The sequence below is a fragment of the Diadema antillarum genome, unplaced genomic scaffold (genome assembly GCF_040938485.1).
Source record: "Diadema antillarum isolate AM-2024a unplaced genomic scaffold, OU_Dant_1.0 seq00000246_RagTag, whole genome shotgun sequence".
Classification (NCBI taxonomy): domain Eukaryota; kingdom Metazoa; phylum Echinodermata; class Echinoidea; order Diadematoida; family Diadematidae; genus Diadema; species Diadema antillarum.
In genome coordinates, this window is record NW_027271290.1 from 576,513 (window position 1) to 597,227 (window position 20,715).

Genomic DNA, 20,715 nt, shown 5'->3' on the forward strand with positions numbered 1-20,715 from the left:
GACAGGATACTCAATTTTTTTTTCTTTTACAGTTATCGATCTGGGGCCCGTTGCATAAAAGTTGCAATTATGGTAACTTTGCCATCCAATGGTAACTACCATGGCAACAATACTCCACAACCAATCAAAATCAAGAATTCCATGGAAGTTACCAATGGATGCCAAAGTTACCATGATAGTAACTTTTATGCAACGGGCCACTGGTCTATTGCTTTCATTATCTGAATAAACAGTCTTTGATACGAACGTGATTGACATCCGTGTAACCCTTTCCCCTGCCACTTCTTCACCGTTCATTCTGCGGCCACTGGTTTCTCGCGGCTCCGAGACTTGTCATCCGGGCTCTTTGTAGGAGGCGAAGGGAGGACAGGCACGTTGACTTCGGCGAATGGTATTTTCCTTCGTACTAGCTCTGGTAAGATGGAATAAGCGACATTAAAGTAGAACAGTGAAACAGTGTATGACCGCAACATATCTGTTATCTTTTCTTTTTGTATGGATACTTATAAACATAATAATATTGCATATAGTTATATTGATATAAAGATATATTGGCAGTACCTCACTTCAACATTATGACCGAGGGAAAGAAATTAAACATTCGAAATGGACAAGCTTGTGAAGTTTAATCTAACGTTAAAGTGGAAAATAAATGGTGCAGAAAGTTAAATGTGATCCTGCATCACAAAACCAACTAAAAGTCGCACACACTGATTTTGTGTCAGGACTCAAAATAGGCATGATAGGTGAGATAGGTCAGCATAGCCACTTTTGAGTTTTTCATATTTTCTGAAAGAGCAAGACTTCATCTACATCATGGTAAAGTTTGAAATCCCAAAACGAATGAGAAATTGTGTTTTTTGCAGTTTTTCTAGAACACTTTTTTTTTTGTAGAATATTGTGATTAGGTGTGTCTTAGAGTCCCCTTTTCACACTCAACCATTCACTCTCAACTCTGATAACTTTTGAAAGGATGATGCTATATACTGCTTTGTAAGTTGCCATTAATCATTTATAAGATGTGTTGATAGAGCATGATCAATTTCAGCTTAATTTCAAATTGATAATCATTTCATTGTTTATGCTGGGAGTTTCACATCCTGTGGGTTTTTTTTTTTTTTTTTTTTTTTTGGTCCCATTCACGGCACAGCTACCACGGCTCGGTAAGATGAAGAGCTTAAATAGACTCTATACCTTAGAGCCTCTTTTATCAGTAAACACTTTTCCAGAGTATGTGTTTTCTTTTAAATATTTAGATAGGTTAGGAGGGTCCATTTGAATTGAGTTATACATCATTTTAAAGTTAAAAAAAACTGCTCTTTCAGAATATGTGCTCAACTGAAAATCCATGTCTGGCGACTTTTTGTTGGTTTTGTTGTGCAGGGTCACAAATGGTAGTGTTGCTGTAACAAGTTAATACCGTCTTCCAAAACTTCAGCCGCAGCGGTCACGCCATTGTCTCGGAGGATGTTGCGGAGCTTTACGGCACTCTCTTCCCTCGTCCCATATTTATTCACGTATTTATGGAGCAAGTTCGTGATTGCATCCTTAGGGTTCATTACAAGAAAGCCACTAATCATGGCATTGCTTCCCTCAGCCTGTTCGAACCCGAGGTAGACGCCGAAATTGGTTGCGCTATGTTGTGCCATATCCACCTTTCCAGCGATTCGGAGAAGGAACTGAGCGTTTAGAATATCCTTCTCCATGTTTTACTTCACCTGGATTGCAAAAAAAAAAAAAAAAAAAAGAAAGGAAGGAAGAAAGAAGAAGAACCGGATGAGAAGCAGTTTTGTCTTGAAGTATTTCATGATCTAGAGCTTTAAATCGTTTAAAAAACAATGACAAGAAAGTTGTAGTAGTGGTTGCATCGGCCCCGTTTTAGTAAGATAAAGTTAGCGTTGAAACTTTATCCAACTTGAAATCTGCTATAACTTTAAATCAATTGTAAGTTTCCGTTTTACGAAGAGACTTAATAGTCGATTATAGTTATAGCTCATCACCATGACCTAATCATTGATTTAGTCAAAACAAAAAACAAAAAACAAAAAGAAACAGGACGAGGCTGGTTTCCGTTGCTGTCTGCTTAAAAACAATACAATACATAAAGCAAAACAAACAACAAGCCACGGAAGCGTAGTCTGCTAGTGCGACGCAGTATTATTAGCGCTACAGCCGCTGAATTAGAAGTATGTTTGCAACAGAACCGCAAAATAGGCCCTACGCAGTTTTGCGTTGAATTGAAGAAAGTAGGTCGATAGATCTAGCAAAAATCGAGCTCAACGAAAATCTGCGTACGCGCGTACCGTGAAGATCCCGCACACACACTACGTAGGATCTCAGTAAATCTAACGTTATAACAGTATGGCCTGGATATAAACGTACAGTATACAAATAATGACTGCTATATGAGGGGCACAGTTAAAATTATGGGCCCAAGGTGATGTGAAAACCCCTAACTATGCCCGAAGGGAAACTGAGGGCATGGTTATGGTTTTCACATCACCGATGGCCTACATAATTTTAACTGTGCCCCGAATATCAAGCAGTCATTATTTGTTTTATATACCGAAAATATAGATTCCGAAATATAGATACCGAAAATATAGATTTTAGTGTCTTTTACAGCACTCGTAATCAATGCTGATCGACAGCGCGGCGGTCGTATCATTGGTGCGTACATGTTGTATATGAGTGATCATCTAGCTATGTGTACAGTGTACGGGGTTGCGACTGTCTCCAAACCTATTTACAGGGCACAGTGACCGCTAGTCTCTTTTACAGCACGTGATCGAATGCGCGGCGGTCGTATCATTGGCCAGTGCGTACATATGAGCGATCTATGTGTACGGGGTCGCGACTGTCTCCAAACCTATTTACAGGGCACAGTTGATTTACTGTGCCCCGGTGCCGGGCACAGTAAATCAAAAATGGGGCACAGCTATTTTCATGACTCCGCTTTTAACCAATCAGATGAGAGGACTCTATATATGAGGTATATGATACCTGACTGTCCAAGGTGAAGGACCGGTCGTGTATCATCGCATTGTTTCAAGTCTTGTGTGTTTACATGTAGGATTATGGAAACTTGTGGGTGTGGTGACTACAGTAGCTTGTTTTTACCTCTACGGCGCAGATCGGCTTTGTAAAGAATAGATCGCCAGTCTACATGTCGAAATTCTAGACCTAGTAGACGCCGCTAGTCATGCAGTGTTTAAGTACAGATGACTCGCTGTGACGTTACTTGGGCATAACGTTAGGCCTATTCACTCGTTAGATCTTACGTTACTGTCGTACTCGGTGCTATAGAGTCTAGAATTAAACTCTTTATTTTCTGTAAAGGCCTACTGAACTATTGAACTATCTATTGACGAATTAGCTCTACGTAGGCCTACGCACGTCAGAAATCACTGGCTTAATCGCATGTGTGTTCTGTGGCAAGATATGCATTACTCGGTTACTTAATTGCCCTTGCTGGCGATGGCTTGATTGGCGGGCGGGTGGGCCGAGGCGCCGGGCGCGCAGGCTGGGATATGAGACTGCTGTCGAGGGTGTTTGAGTGCAGCAGTCGCGTAAGCAATGCGTGCCGATCGTGAATTCCATGCAAGGAAAAGACCATAATTACATGAAAGAAACGCAACTAAATGTTAGAGAAAGTGAGCAGTTAACAGACAAACATTGTGTCAACACCCCAGCTAGACTAGGAAAGTGTGACACATCTTCCTTCTGTAAATTGCCTTATTATTGAGTCTACCTAGACTGTCTCTACTTAAAGTTAATATCTTATCAACTGTAAAGTTATCATGGATTTGGAGCGGTTGAGAAAACTTATATGTTGATTTGGGAGGAAGTTGGAGTTGATTTCAACGCTGGGTCTCTCGATAAAACGGACTTGAAGTTTATTTGAAAGTTAATCATAGATTAAGTGGACTTAGAGTTGATTTGAGAGGTTAATCATAGATTATCTTGACTTAACGTTAAATTGTGACTCTGCACCTCAAAACAAACAAAAAGTCGCCAGTCATGAATTTTTAGTTAAGACCATATTCTGAAAGAGCAGACTTTAAGCTTTAAAATGATGTATAACTCAAATCAAATGGACTCTCTCTAAATATTGGAAAGAAAGCACAACCTCAAGGAAAGTGTGAACTGAGAAAAGAGGCTCTGAAGTACAGTGTCTATTCAAGCGCTTAATCTTTACCAAACCATGCTGGATGTGTGATGAATGGGACAAAAAACAGGAAGTAAACCACCAGAGTAACAACAATGAAGGGATTATTAAATTTAACTGAAATTAAGCATGCCTCATAAACACATTCTGTCTATAATTAATGCCAACTTTCAAAGCAGTAGCATTATCCTTTCAAAAGTTATTAGAGTTGAAAGTGAAGAGTGTGGACACGGTTTTTCAGAAATGAAAAAGCGATTCTAAAGACACACCTAATCACACTATTCTACCAAAAATGTTCGAGATAAACTGCTAAAAAAACACACTTTCCTGCCCGTTATATGATACCAAATTTTAGTATAATGTAAAAGAAGACCCGCTCTTTCTGAAAATATGAAAAGTCAAGTTCGGCTAGGTTGACCCATTTCACTTATTTTCAGTCCTCACGCAAAATCAGTGTGTGCGACTCTATGTTCGTTTTGAGGTACACGGTCACAATTTATCTTTTGATAAAATGATGTTATACCCAACCTTCATCTGTAAAATGTGGGTGAGCTGCCGTTAATCAATTTTTAACGTATCTGCCCCAGTATTATCATCACGAATTGTATCTTCCACCCATAACTAATTTCCAATGGAGACTCATGTAAAATTAAGTGATAAAACAGAAAGCGGTTAACTTAAAAAAAAGGAAAATCTCTTTAAAGTCCTTTGTATTTAGCATCAAAGTTTTTTTTTTGTATGTTTGTTTGTTTTTAAGAGACATGTCTTGGGAGGGTCAATTTTATTCACAGGTGTAAGGAATTCATGGGTCGAAATTCTTTACTGCTTTAAGTCTGATAAAGTTGATATGATTATGCAAATGAATGAGTTGAAAGTGTTGGAGTCGGGACTATAAAGTAAACCTTCTTACACGATATTTTTGTCTCATGAGTTTCAATGGTCAAAACGCTCTTGACGATCAGAGAGGGTGTGGAAGACTGGTTGAATATTTCACTGCAGAGACTCATTACTGAAAACTGGTTTTGCGTAGAAGTGATGGTTCAAGGAAATATGATTGGCATAACAATGACACTCTTTTCTTTCTCCCTCTCTCTCTTCTATTCTTTTGTTTTCGAGAAGTATACATAGTGTATGTTTTGCCCGGTTTTTTCCTTCTCTCTCTTCGTGAAGGCTGCCATATCTTCAAGCTATATGCTTATTTGACGACAGTCTCCTGCATTTACACTCCCAATACATGCGCCATGATTCCGGCAGCCAGATCATTTGTTTCACCATATATGTGACAGTGCACCTCAAAACGAACATAAAGTCCCACACACTGAGTTTGCGTGAGGACTGAAAATAAATGAAGTGGGTCAACCTAGCCGAACTTGACTTTTCATATTTTCTGAAAGAGAGGGTCTTCCTTTACATTATGCTAAAATTTGGTATCATAAAACGAGTAGGAAAGTGTGTTTTTTTAGCAGTTTATCTCGAACATTTTTGGTAGAATAGTGTGATTAGGTGTGTCTTTAGAATCCCTTTTTCATTTCTGAAAAAACCTTGTCCACACTCTTCACTTTCAACTCTAATAACTTTTGTAAGGACGGTGCTACTGCTTTGAAAGTTAGCATTAGTTATGGACAAAATGTTTTAAGGAGGCATGCTTAATTTCAGTTTAATCTGATAATCCCTTCATTGTTGTTACTCTGGTGGTTTACTTCCTGTTTTTTGTCCCATTCATCGCACAGCCAGCACTGTTTGGTAAAGATTAAGCGCTTGAATAGACACTGTACTTCAGAGCCTCTTTTCTCAGTTCACACTTTTCCTGAGTTTGTGCTTTCTTTCCAATATTTAGATAGGTTAGGAGAGTCCATTTGATTTGAGTTATACATCATTTTAAAGCTTAAGGTCTGCTCTTTTAGAATATGGTCTTAACTAAAAATTCATGTCTGGCGACTTTTTGTTTGTTTTGAGGTGCAGGGTCACATATCATCCAGAGTAGTTCACAATCGACGCGTTTTCTTATTCTTTTCTTCAAACTGTATACGTAAATTTCAATCATAACTAGATGTCAACACTATGCTTAATTGTGTCGAAAAATGACTGTATTCCATTTGTAAAACGTATTCAATGCAGAAATTTCTAATAAATTAATTTGAATTCAAATTTAAATAGAATAAAAAAAAAAATGTTTCATACAATAAAACGTGCAACTAGCCAAAAGTTACACTGATGTTGTTTTCATCTATTTATTTTTGTGTTTTTTTCCAGTAACGAGTAATATCTTATAACTGACGAAAGGTTTCGTATCATATAAAACGATTTAACGTTCACACGCACAGTAAGTGACTTTCAAATAATTTATCACAGTAACGATGACAAAATTCAACCAACCTATTGCATGTTAGTTCTACCACATTTACTCACTGAAGTCAGCCGATGTAGCCATGTCCGCGCTTCAATTCCAGTTCCGTTTCACTGAAGGATAATAATATCCTACTTCCCAATTCCAGTTTCCATTTCACTATTGAATAGGATAATATTCTCCTATAATGTAGAATACTATTATCCTTTAGTGAAAAGGAAACTGGAATTTTATTGAAATCAAAATGAAGACTGCCTGTTGGACATTTAAAATCATATGGCCAGGCGTGACTGTAGTAGTTGTAAAGGTACGATTGAAAACACCTACACGCCCTGAGTACCAATGAGCAGAGAATATAATTGGTCTGAAGCAAAATCCCTGAGTGACTAACTCGTCGCAATACAGACAGAAAATTTCGACATTTCTGAAGAGAATAATTACGAAAAAACCAACAATTGTACACATAGTTTTAGAAGTCATACACAAACCTTTACTCACTGCTTAGATGCCCTGTAGGCAGACAACGCTAGGCCACGAAGAATGGCGTGCTATGTGTAGTGAGCATGCAGCTGCCGTATAGGAGTGGCCGACTATTCATTACAAACATGGAAATCCCCGTAGTAGTTCCCAACATTGAGTGCATTTGGCGCACAAGCGTGAAAGCAACTCAGTCTATTGATAAAGCTACCCAATTATACCAATATCAAGCATCCCATTATATTCGGTTGACAGCGCATGGGGACAAAAAAAAAAAAAAAAAAAAACGCGATGAGAAGCGTGTTTATTGCACTCGGTATTAACAAGGGGGTACTGGTACCTCCTTGGTATATAGGGCTACACACAAACACAGAAAACGGGTATACGCCATTGTGTACTAGATATTAGGATGTTCTGTGTGGCATGAAAATAATTGTTTGCTTTCTTTTAGGAGTCACACCTATTTAGCACTTAAACTTTGATACCTTCTACTTGAAGAAGATGCACAAAATACGCGTAGATGGACCTTTGTATTGTCAAATAAGATTGCCTGCTTTAGCTCGAAATTCCCCTAACATGCCTGAGCGAACATTTTCTTCATATGTATCCATTACAACCAAACAGCAGTTACTATTTACTGGTCACAGTCTGTGTGTGGTGTAAATGACAAGATTCTTTGATACTCGTTTTCTCGTTAGCTTACAGCTCCATTATAGAATCAGGTCAACGTTGAAAACTCGTGTATTTGATTGTAAGCAGTCAAAAAACTCACTTATTACCTACATAGATAGTTAGTGTAAAACTGTATGATTTTCCGTTTACCAGTTCACACGTAAGCACACTACGGTATAAATATCTTCAAAATTAAAATAAAATTAAAATAAAAAAAAATCAAAAATAAAAGTAGTATCCATATCCTTGTTATCGCCTATGTAGGTTGAGTTGTTTGTGTGTCTCTCTGTGCGAACAAACCAATGTGGAGTTGCCGCTACTCACAGTTCACGTAAGGTGAATCGTTAATGAGGAACTTCTCTTAAATCTGAGAATGAGAATTCAATGATATTCAGAGCCGAGATAAACACATACCTTGTGGAAATTCTTACGATTGAAGTGAAGACTGTCGGCGTATCCACACAAAAAGCAGGTATATCAATTAAATTCTTGACAGTAGGATCTATGTTCGTGTTCGTGTTATAGCTGACGACCGCGCAATATGCCTGCATTGGCAGCTTTCTTGCTGTCATTGTGTGTGTGTGTGATACATTTCCCTATATCCCTCATCCCCATTACAGTCTTTATGCACTTTAAAGGGATGATACAGTTTTGGTTGATAATTAGAAACCACTTACAGGAAATATCAAATGGCATACGATTCCAAGAGAAATTGAAAGTTTATGTGACAGAAATCGGCTTTGAAATGGCTGAGTTATCCCCAAAACAAAGTGGGCCTAATAAAAAAGTTGGATCCAACTTTTATTAGGACTACTTTGTTTTACTTCGTTTTTGGATTGCCTAGCTCAGCAATTTTAAACCAATATTTCCATTATTTTAATAAAGTATAATGTCCTGTTAGAAATGTATGCTCTCTAATATTTCAATAAGTGGCTTCTAATCACCATCAAAAAGTTGAAACCTGAATCTCCTTTAATAATAAGTCCACTCCCCTAGCTGCCTCTTAGATCACTCTCGGTTTCGCTTCCTGTAATTATGTCCTTCCACGAAGATTCCTTCAGCTACGTTGGACGCACGTAGGCAGCCCAGACCCAATTGCATATAAACGGACACGCGTTTTGTGTATTGATTTTGAGTACAAACAAAAACAGTTATTCTGAGTATTGTCTATGGAGAAATCAATGTTTCAGACAAGTTATTAAAATACTAGATGTTTGGCTTTTTTTAAATCAATGATGTGGGCCCCGTTTCTAAAGAATAGTGCGTAACTGCAGGCAGTCGTTCGTAACTTGCCAAACTGGCATTTAATTTACCATGTGCCAATGGAATTTTTCAACCAAAGTCGTTCGAAATCTAAGTGCGACTTTATTTATTGAAGGCAAACATATCAGTACTTCGTACAAGACTGATTTTAAGCAAAATGCATATGCAAATGAGATATATGGAAAATATGTTGTTGTTTTGATTTTCGCCATGACCCTATTTCAGCTAAAATAACATTTTTTTATTTTCTAGCTAAAGGTCACACATTGAAGAGTTATTTGTTGTTGTTGTTGTTGTTTGTTTTTTTTTCTTATTTGATTTTTTTTTTTTTTTGAAGAGGGATTACACTTTACCGGCATTTGAACATCTATTGCATTTACGCACGACTCTTTGTTTAACACCCCAGGTGTATCTGGCCCGAAATCTTTGGTCTAGCATGAAATAATTGTAATTCGCCCTGAGTATCTTAAAATCAGGTATCCCTAAATATCAATTTGGAACAAGGATTTAAACTTGACCATTGTAGACTTTATATACCATGTATCGGACCTGCCAAATGCCTTTTTATTTTCGATCATGAAAACATGTGGTGAAGATGCGCCAGCTCGAGTGTATAACGCCAGATGAGCCTCAACCACTTGAACCTTACTTTTAAAAAGCGCCACCTGTCGGTTCTACACTGATCACTCTTTCAAATAAACATTGGTGGCCTGCTATTTATTTCTGGTTGCCCCCCAGCCATTGAGCCACCGCTAATGATGGCTACCCCTATGTGTATGTATGTGTATGTGTATAATTATGTATTCTACATATGAAGAGTTTGTTTGCAAAAACCGATAAGTCCATTTTCGAAGATTTTAAATTATGGTCTTTGTCATAAAGTACAAAATCATACTTTTCAAATGATATATTGGTCACTCCATATAAAGGTATATTTTTGAAGTTATGGTCAAAAGAAGCAAAATTTTTCTTATTATTCTCTTTATTTTTCTTGACCTTTGATCGCAAATATCTCCATTTGGCAAATATGGACTTATCGGTTTTTGCAAACAAACTCTTCATATACTTATATATACGTGTATAATGAAGGAATGTAGTTTGATCTGCATTGTGATGTCTTTATGACAATCAGAAAAAAATGTTTTATTTTTATTTCTTTTAGAAAAGCAGAAAATGGTTAGTTTATTGTTAAATGAAATGATTATACTCGGAGGTTGATCCAGATATCATCATTTCCACTGTATTGCATGACGATAACTCTTAAAATTGTGTTTTTGTTGTAGGATCATGTTGAACTTGTTTTCGTGTTTCTTATCGGCAGTGAAAGCAAATGGTTCTATAGCTGTACAGAGCTATAAATTATTTATACATTTTTTCTTTTACCTTGCACTTTATCTGAAAAATGCATTCTCATAACCCACGGCAGATAAAAAGGATTATGAGACCGCTGATATAGGTGAGTTTACAATGAATTTGGGACATCAATCCAAGCTGATAAAGAAACTTTCATAGTTTTATATCATTTTATATTTTAATTTGTTCTTCCCATATTCAATTTGAATGAGAACACTGCTTATTTTGTTAAGGATGTTATGCTATCTATTGCTTTGAAATAAGTGTACCCTGTTTTCTTTCACCGATAGTTATCTACAAAGTGAGCGCGAGATCTGTTCGGTACTCTATACCCATTGGAAAGTAAACAAAATTCAACAACTTGCAGAAGAAGATGCCTTCCAAAGTTATACTTTAAATTGGCTTTTCTCTGAAATCAAAGTAATTTCTTAAATCTGGCAGTATCATTGCAAAGTAAAAACGTTAAATGAAAAAAAAAAAAGCTTGTATGATGCTTCTTGGTAAAGCAAACAATATGCAAATAAAACTTTGTTACTGAGAAGGAGTTCCCTGGCAAAAAGCGGTCACTTACTCGGGCAAAATTTTTAAAAACAGTTTCATGCAGACAGGTCGACTTTGATTTATCCTGGCACACGAAATTCTTCTTTGAAAAGTTGATGTTGTTGATGATGTTGTTGTATACTTTTGGTGCTTCCTTGTTGTTTTTTGTTGTTGTTTTTTTTTGTTCTCTGCGCTTCACGTTAATTCTAATGGCGTTTAATCCAACGATCAAACCTGTGTGTAAAACATGAGGCTCTAGATTTATAACAAGATAATATCACACATAAATTTGTCATTTTAGATAAACCATTACGCAAGTAGAGTAATTCTACAAATAGTAGCAAACCTTGTCTTCAAGATTAAAAAAAAAAACCGGTCCATCTTAAACTCTGGAACTGATCTAACAACATACATCTGTACAGGTTCATTACAAATGCCTGTGTTAATAGAGATTGCGTTCTTCTGTCAAAACAGAAGTCAGCATTTCTGACACGAGTATACGAAGAACAAAAGTAAAAGATATTATTTATCCTGCAAGTCATGAACGTACCTTTACTTACTGCTTAGATGCCTTTTGGCAAACAACACCACGCCTTGGTGAGCATCAGCGGGGCAGTGTATATTCAATGCCACAGGAATAGCTGGTCACAATGTCATATAAATCGCCATATTACACCGTTCTTTGTTAAAGTTGTTTGACCCACAATTGGTATAACGCAATTGTAGCTTGTTGATCGACCCAATAATAGCAATATCAACAATCCAATAGTGAAATCATGAAATGGGGAGGTGTTGAAAACACCAAGTACGCAAACACAGAGCACAGTAATGTTCTTAGGGGTCACATTCATGGTATTTATCAACATACCTTCTCTACTTGAAGGAGACATTTATAGTAAATGGCTTACCCATCTTGACATGGTGCGGATGGATCTTTGTCTTCTTAACATGGGATTGATTGCTTGAGCCAATGGTGTGGACAAGTGCTGAGACGGGGGGGGGGGGGGGGGATGGGGGGGGGGGGAGGATTGGAGGTCCAGAGGGGCGATCACAACCTATGCTCAAAACAAACCCACACGCAACGAACGTACACACACTCACACATAGACACACACACATACACACAATCATATATTACGATCATCCACACACATAATCAAGAGGATGTGGATTCCTGTTCAGGATTGGGGTCAAATCTTTAAGAGTTCCTGCCTAAAAGCTGTTAACGTATTTTAATCGAATTGGACAGAAATGAGAAATCACGTTTAGGACCCCTATAGAGGAAACACTTTTAAAATATCCAAATTCTTGTGTGGACATTGAGAAATCAAAGAATGAAGAAGGATCCACTAAGAAACACATGTGCATGCTTGACCCCACTTTGATTGAGGTCATACTGGCTACATGTGGCTTTCTTGTATGTGTATATAGATTTTTAGATGACCCACAACATGTAATACTTGATTATTAGCTGTCAAATGTTTCATTTCTAGGTACTAAACATAAATTCTTTGGAAAGAAGGAGGAAACAGGAGAAGAATGTGTAGAGATAACAAAAATGTTAATTATCACACACACACACACACACACACACACACACAAAATCACCAAGTCGAAGAAATAAGTCGTTAAAACAACTTTAACGTATTCAACACAATGAAGTCTCAAAAGGTACTAGGTATATGAAAAAAATATATACACCGCTTGTACATGATAATGACAGTAATTTTTTTTTTCAAAAACCACTGTAACCACGTAGACGTTCTGGGGCACATTTTCCGTTATCCCTTTACGTATGCTTTTATTAGTTTGATCAAAAGTCATTGCATGAAAACACTCAGAAGCATTCGAAACTAAAATCCAGGTTTATCTCCTTATCGTCATTAGTGAATTTAGCACCCTTTTTTTTAATTGATTGACTAACTTAAATGTTTTCTCATTTTGTGTTTTTAGAAGCAAAAACAACATCTACTGATTTCCCACTGTAGAATAACAGTTGTCCTTTTTACGTACAAAATTCAGTGAAACTTATATCCCCATACATTTGTAACAAATGATAAATACATAGTAGTCATACGAACCAAAGTAGGGGAGCTTGTATAACGCATGTTACACTGAAGTCTCTATGCGCTTTAAAACAATTGCTATATATATGATAACAATACAATGAGAAAATACATAATTATGTAATACCATACAAAAAATAACAAAAGAGTAACGATGAATGACAAAAGTATTGCTTAAATAGGTACGTTTTTTAGTCTAGTTTTGACAGTAATATTGAGTTGGTGCAGTACGGACAAAGATAGGTAAAGTGTTCCAGAGGGTGGGCGCCATGATAGAGAAGGAACTAGAGCCGTAGTACTGAGTGTTGAAGCAGGGGACTTTGAGAAGTAGCTGGTGATCGGAGTGTACGAGGAGGTGTGTAGAAGTGGATGATGTCAGAAATCCATCTTCCACTATGATCTCTGTAAGAATATAAACAAAGTGATACTATACTTTGTTCATCATTCTCATGCAACATAATATGACGAAAACCAAACCAAATTTAATGTTTTCTACGGGAGTTTGTATCTAGTTTATCGTTTTCAATATCCAAACTGCCCTACGAAAGTGAAATCACCCTACACCTTTCAGCAGGCAGCAGCTCTTTACCATTCATTACACGTCCATCAGTTCCTCACAGCCATCCGCGCTCTCTGTAGAAGACGGAGGTTCCCCACGGCTCGCAGACGCGCCACCCGGGCTCTCTGTGGAAGGCGAAGGGAGGTCTTGTGTCATCTTCAGCTCTTCTAGCTCTGGTCAGACGGAAAGAGGAATACCGATATAAGAGAGGTATACGTTCAGCGTATACACGTTATCATGCGATACAAGTATTGGAGTATAATATGCCTAATTACACCTCGTTCACTAGACTTCTTTTATACTAGGTGTTTCAAAAAACATTTCCCACTTTTGATTTTTAATAATTCAAAAACTATATATACCAGATAACACTGTCAGTGATATGAGTGATAGCTGAATAGTGTACAATCTGGTTGGAGATGGTTAAAATATGAAAGCATAAATCAGTATCATGAAATCCATGTTTAATTTCACGGTTAGGTTCCAGATTTTGCTCTATTTTCAACTCTCTGTACAAAATTTCACTTTGCACAGGGGTCAATGGGTGTGTATGGGAGTGTGTGGTGAACACCCTGACAATATGGTCCTGAACAATGGCCAGGGTTTGAATGCTTCATTATTTATTCATGAGAAATTCCACTATCACAACTAGTCTTTATGCAGCCTCTGGCAGTATCTGTGTATAGTCAAACGCGTGCCGATACTGTCGTTGAGTCGCGACAGTGCTCTCCCTACTTCTGAAAAACGAAATTACAATGAATACCTTCTGTTCTATCATAAACATGGTGATAGGAAGCAAAGAAAATCAATTAGAGTACATGTATACACTTGTGTATACGGAGCCTTAAATAAATCTACTGTGAAACAAATCGCCCCAATGATAATGCTGCTGAACTCTTTACCAAAAATATTCTCTTTTTATCAAGAAAGCGAAAAATTTGTCAGACTAGTTAATTAGTAGACAATTGTATTAAAATGAGGAACGTTAGATCTTTTATGCTTATTTATATCCCAAATTTAGTGATATGTGAAGCAAAATGATAAAATGATTGACAGCTGGAATGAAATGTGGTGTGTTTGCAAGCACATGGAAACATGTGCTTACTTTTTCCATGTGCATGCATTTTACCCTTCAATCCACATGAATTACTGATTAAGCATTCATGTGCCAGGGAGCGCGAGACTGACGCCTAGTCAACAGGTGGTTCAGGCATGCCCATTGTTCAGGGCCATTGTCAGCACATTACACACTCACATACACATCATTGGTTCCTGTGCAAAGTTCTTTATTCGTCTTCATACTTGTATATCTATTTTCTTTCATGTATTAATCATTTATTAACTCATTAATTTATTCGTTTATTTTACTGAAATCATACTTTTACAGAGTATCATTACAATATGAAATACTGACGGTATTCTGAAAGATCACATAGTCGCTACTATTGATATTTTGTTCACATTTCTTTCTAGCAAGAGTACTTTGACAAAAAATTCATTAACCTCTCATTAAGATTGAATATGCAGTAAGTAAATGCGACACAAGATGCAGTGGTAGTGCAATATCTGTAGGAACGACCGGGGGGGGGGGAATGAAAAATTCGAAAAAAAAAATAGCTGTACATTTCAAGCTTTCATCGGACTTCAAAAATAGATCATGCCTCATTACCATAGATAAAGTATTGGTATAGTGTTGCCTCATCAACTTTATACCTTTTTCCAAAACGTTGGCAGCCTTATTCATGCCATTTTCCTGGAGGATATTGAGGAGATTTAGGGCATGCTTTTTCTTTGTTCCGTGTTTATTTACGTGTTGATTGAGCAATTTCAAGGTCGCCTCAGCTGGGTTCTGTAAATTCGAGGCCATTATCATTGCATGGCTACCAGCAGTCTCTTCGAGGTCAAGAATGGTGCCCAAAACAGTTGCGCTAGTCTCTGTCAAATCAATCTTTCTGGCAATTCGCAGAAGAAGCTTCGGGGTTAGAACATTGGGTTCCATGCTTACTTGGATCTGGTAGGGAAAAGAGAAGAACCAGACAACGAGAAGCAGTTTTACCATGGAGTATTTTGCAATCTAGTACCTGAAATCATTAAATCATTGAAATAATGACATTCAGATGATGTTATACCTGAGCTACAAGGCGGTCGAGTTGTCTTCATGGTTGTCTCTCTATATCGTCACGAATCATATCTACTCCCTATGATTATTTTCCAAAGAGATTCTTGTTTTTTACAAAAGGAAACGGGTGAACGGGGGGAGGGGGCGGAGGGGGATGGGGTGTTCTTGGCAGAGCTAACAAGAAGGGAAAAAAGGTCTTCAGCTCATCTTCTGACTTTCTCATCCACATCCGGGCTTCAGCAGCTGTCATGCAAGAAATAAATAAATAAACAAAAAATAGGTAAACATGTTTTCACCGACAAAAAACCCCAAAAACAATGTCCTTACCGCGCTCAGGGGTTTCATTCCGTCTCTCCTTTTGGTTTTTCTATCTAGTGCCACTAAACCGGGGTAAAAAAAAAAGAGGGGGCCCAAAGTGGTGACACCAGATGTACTCCTATGTATGGGTGAAAACAACCCTAATATTCATAGTCTTTTCCGAACAAATTCTAGAAAGAAGAAGAGAGTGATCTGGTTCGGGAGGGTCAATTTCATTTACCGGTGTAAGACGTTAATTGGCCGAGATTCTGTACTCTCTGCCTGTTACGATAATTACTCTCCAAGTCTCAGGAAAAGAAGACTTCGAGTCAAAATTCTTACTGGACATATGTTTGTCACAGGAAAAATGAGTGGTATATAACCACAAAAGTAGTGGAAATGATTATCAAAATCGGTTATGAATTAGGGAAGTTATAGAATTGTTAAGTCAAGTTTCAATAATTGTTTGCCTTTTCACCTCACAATTATGCATTGATCTTTCGCAGACAAAAAAAAAATGACGAAAATTATGTTGTGCTAATTGAGTGCAAAATGCAATAGTTGTCAAGGGCTGAAAAATGTCAAATGATGATCTTAACATTTCAGACTATTAAAGTTTGTTCTGACTATTAAAGTTTGTTCTGACTATTAAAGTTTATTCTGACTATTAAAGTATATAATAGATTTAACACTGCGTGTTCAAATGATAATTGTAATATAAAGTGGTGATGAGATGACCATCATCAATTCACTCATTTAAATTTCACAGTGACTGAGTATGAATGGAATGGAATGGAATGGTTTATTGATCAAACTTCGCAGCCGAACGGCTGAATTGTGTCTGACTTACATCGATAAAAATACAGTGAGACAAAATAACTTACATACATTTGTATACAAAACACGAACAACTACAACTATTACGACAATAACAAAACAAATCATCGGTACATCAGTAGTGGAAGTACATTCAGTATATAAATTACATGTATATTGGTACAAAAACAGAGTTGAGTGAAAAAAACAAACAAACCCGTTTTACATATACATGTATCTTGTATCCTCCATTAGTGACGTATCACAACCCTTTAAGCTACTAAAAAGGGTATAGAAGGATAAAGGAGGAGGCGTGGAATGAGGAATGTTGAGAGATAGAAGATGCTACATGTAGTGTCAGGCTGAGACAGGAGTACAGTGAGGGGGAGACAGGAGAACAAAGAAAACAAAGGCTAGGGGAGAAGAAAAGGGAGGTACAAAGAGAGGGCAGGAGGAATGTAAGGATAAAGGAGAAGAAGAAGAGGAGTGAGTAGAGGGGGAAAGGGAGGAAAGAAAGGGAAAGAAGCTGTATGCGTCTGGATAAATATAGTATCCAAACGAAAGTCGAAATTTTCCCCTTGGATTACTAAAGAGCTGAGAAAACTTGCTCATAAAAAGCATGTGTTATTCAAGAGAGCTCGCAGGACCCTGGTCAGGCTTGAAAACTGATTGGGAAACATATTGCAAGGTACCAAATGATGTCAAGAAACAATGTAGACACGCATATATGTAGACAACAGGGTCGGTAATGAGCCCTTTAGCATTTACATTGTACTCTGCTCCACTACAGGACATCATTTCACATCACAATCTTAACTGTATGGTGTATGCTGATGATACTCAAGTTTACGTATTCATTGAAGGTGGTAGGCAAAATGATGCCATTCAGAAGCTACAGGCTTGCATTTCAGATATTAAGCATTGGTCTATTCACAATTGTCTCAAACAGATAGAACTGAGGTTCTTCATTCTATCAGTAGATTTTAATAGACAACGTAATCAACTTGAATCTGTAACACTGGATGAAGGAGTTGTTAATACAATTGTCGACTCTGCTAGAAATCTATATAGGTGTCAGACTCGACAAACATCTTACGCCGAATTCTTACATAAATGATACTTGTAAAGCTGCATCCTTCGCACTCCATAAAATTGGGACAATGCGACAGTACTTAAACCGGAAATCAGCAGAGAGACTTGTTCACGCTCATGTGATGGCAAGTATTGATTTGTGTAATAGTATTCTGTATGGTCTTCCTGACATGCATATAAACAAGCTTCAGAGGATACAAAACTCTGCTGCGAGATTGGTGACACATTCTCAAAAGCATGACCACATCACTCCTATTTTACATGAATTGCACTGGCTACCAATAAAGGTCCGTGTGCAATACAAAATACTGTCGCTGACTTTCCTATGCTACCAGGTCTGAGTCCCACATATCTCCAAGACCTCATCCAAAGGTATCATCCGACTAGAAATCTTCGCTCAAAATCCAAGTCTCTCTTAGTTTGTCCCCAGACTGTCACCAAATTTTATGGAGCACGAACATTTGCTGTAGCGTCAGCAGAATTATGTAATAGTCTGTCTGATAAAATCAAAGATGCTGAAACAATTGATACATTTAGAAGAATGTTGAAAACATATTTATTTTTGCAATGATAAGGCTCATGACCACCAGTGTTTCTCAGTGTCGGCTTAATCTTACTTTTCTATTGTTTACTTACCTGTCCCCTTTTGCACCTTACTTTCTTTTACTTGTATTGTTTCATTCTTTAAGTGCATAGAGACTTCTCCCTGAATGTGATATGCGCTCATACAAGCACAGTTTATTATTATTATTATTATTATTATGTCTAACGACAACAGACGTATGTTCTGGAACTATGTTGGATCATGTAAGCAATCATCTGCCCCTCGTGTGTTTGTTCATGACGGTACTACTCTCAATAATCCTGACAGTATATCGCAAGCTTTTAATGATTACTTTAGTTGTGTGTTCAACCCTGCACAACTTATCCCAGATGAACCTCTAGACAGCTCATGCCTAGTCCCTGAACTGAGTCAGTTTCTGTAGGTGAGATTATTCCAATGTTGCTCTCTCTTTCAGCAAATAAACCCCCATGGCCAGGACCCAGTACCCTAAAATCATCAAGGAAACTGCTTATGAGATAGTGTACCCCGTGTGCCCTATTCAATTCATCTCTTCATACAGGGGTTGTACCAAACATGTGGAAAAAGGCAAACATTACTCCCATATACAAACAGGAAGATAGAGAGTGGGTTATGCTCACTAACTACAGACCCGTTGCACTAACTTCTGTGCTCTGTAAAACCCTTGAACGAATGGTAACATCAGCTATTCAATCACACATGGATTCATATGGCATGTGGAATTGTCACCAACGTGGCTTCATGAGAGGGAGAAGTTGCGTTACCTAACTAACCAATGTCCTTCATGATTGGTCTATAGACAGACCTAAAGCTCCCCGGATCAATGCAGTGTTCTGTGACATTTCAAAAGCATTTGACAAAATGTCACATTCCGCTTTGCTTGATACAGTTGCAAAGGATAACAGCATTCGCGGAAAGGTTTGGAAATGGCTCAAATCTTTCCTTGTTCTGCGAGACCAACGTGTTATGTACCAGGGCGCATTCTCATCTTGGACTATAGAGCCTCTTCGGGGGTACCGCAGAGGAAGCGTGATCGGACCCTGTCTCTTTAACTTATTTGTCAACAATGTGGCTCGCTCCATCAAGTCCACCACAGTTCTCTTTGCTGATGATATCCTCGTCTACAGAATAATACGATACTCACATGGCCAAGCAGTGTTACAATCAGACCTTGACAAAATTCACGAATGGTGCGCTTCAAAGCAAATGTCACTTATAACACGGCGAAAACCAAGGTGATGCACATCACCTGGAAGCGGATACCGGATCAATACCCAGTCTACATCCTTAACAGTGACCCGCTAGCCCATGTACCATCCTACAAGTACCTTGGAGTGATCATATCGTCCGATCTCCATTGGAACTTACATGTGGACGCTGTTGTAGCTCGTGCCAATCGGCTACTGGGTTTTATTCGCTGCATCGCACGTGGGGCCTCCACGCAGGCGATATTTTGTCTCTACCGGTCCCTGGTACTCCCTATTCTGGAATATGGCATACCAGCATGGCACCCCAAACCTGCGGCCCAGGAGCATAAACTAGAGCAAGTTCAACGGCAGCGACCAGAGCCGCACTCGCACTCCATCAAAAAAGGTGTGAGATGTCCTACGATGAACGCCTCCGCTTGCTCCATTGGTCGTCGTTACAGTCCAGAAGGGATTATGCTCTGTGCGCGTTCACCATAAAATGCCTTTCAGGAGTTATTAAATGTGAAGCAATATCCAACACTGTTCAGATAAATACCCGGCACTCATACCTTCTTACATTCACTCACCACCCGTCCAGAACCCAGCTACTCTTCCTGTCCCCCACCCGTAGGTTTCCCAGACTCTGGAACAAATTACCTGACTCAGTAAGGGACTCGGCAGTTATTGATTCTCTTTCATCTTTCCTTCAACAACTGAGAGGTTCATTTTAATGTAGTGTATTGATAACTACAGGTATGATATACATACAATGTACATGTGTATGAGAGTCTCTGTACTTTGACTTTGTTTGAAATACACAAATGTGTCAAGTTAACTGTATGAGTGTGTTATCTCAGGTCGGGTGCCCTGGTACCCTGATTTCTGCTCTCATTTGGAAAGGATTTTACCGACTTTTTTCAGGTTTCTGTGTCATCAGTATATTGTAACTCAGCTAATTTCAATCCCTGGAAGATGCAGGACATATTCAAAGTAGGATTATGATTGATTTTACCTGATAATCGTGTGTTTTTTGTTTTTGTTTTTTCTTATTTTTTATTATGTTTTTTCTTATTATGACTGCTCTTGGTTGCCATAAAACACAGAATATTGATTGATATTCAGTTTGTTTGCGACCCAGTTATATTTTTGTCTCTGGGTTTCAGATTGTATGTGTAA

General features: G+C 38.0%; 1 protein-coding gene across 3 annotated transcripts; it reads right to left on the reverse strand.

The window, feature by feature from the left end:
- Nucleotides 1-206: 206 nt before the first annotated feature.
- Nucleotides 207-8,194, reverse strand: LOC139729558 (uncharacterized). Of its 3 annotated transcripts, none has more exons than XM_071640484.1 (3): nucleotides 8,079-8,194; nucleotides 1,421-1,718; nucleotides 207-412 (listed from the first exon to the last, which is right to left on the reverse strand). In XM_071640484.1, the coding sequence occupies exons 2-3, from the start codon at nucleotides 1,704-1,706 to the stop codon at nucleotides 294-296; spliced, it is 405 nt and encodes a 134-aa protein (XP_071496585.1). In that variant the 5' UTR covers nucleotides 1,707-1,718; nucleotides 8,079-8,194; the 3' UTR covers nucleotides 207-293. The 3 variants fall into 3 exon arrangements, with proteins under 3 accessions (XP_071496585.1, XP_071496584.1, XP_071496582.1); XM_071640483.1 differs by lacking the exon at nucleotides 8,079-8,194 and adding an exon at nucleotides 7,014-7,090; XM_071640481.1 differs by lacking the exon at nucleotides 8,079-8,194 and adding an exon at nucleotides 7,004-7,089.
- Nucleotides 8,195-20,715: the final 12,521 nt, after the last annotated feature.

Coding starts and splice junctions, on each gene's coding strand:
- LOC139729558 (XM_071640484.1), bottom strand. CDS start 1,706: ATGGAGAAGGATATTCTAAACGCTCAGTTCCTTCTCCGAATCGCTGGA. Junction 413..1,420: donor GGCTGAAGTTTTGGAAGACG/GTATTAACTTGT, acceptor CCATCTTACCAG/AGCTAGTACGAAGGAAAATA.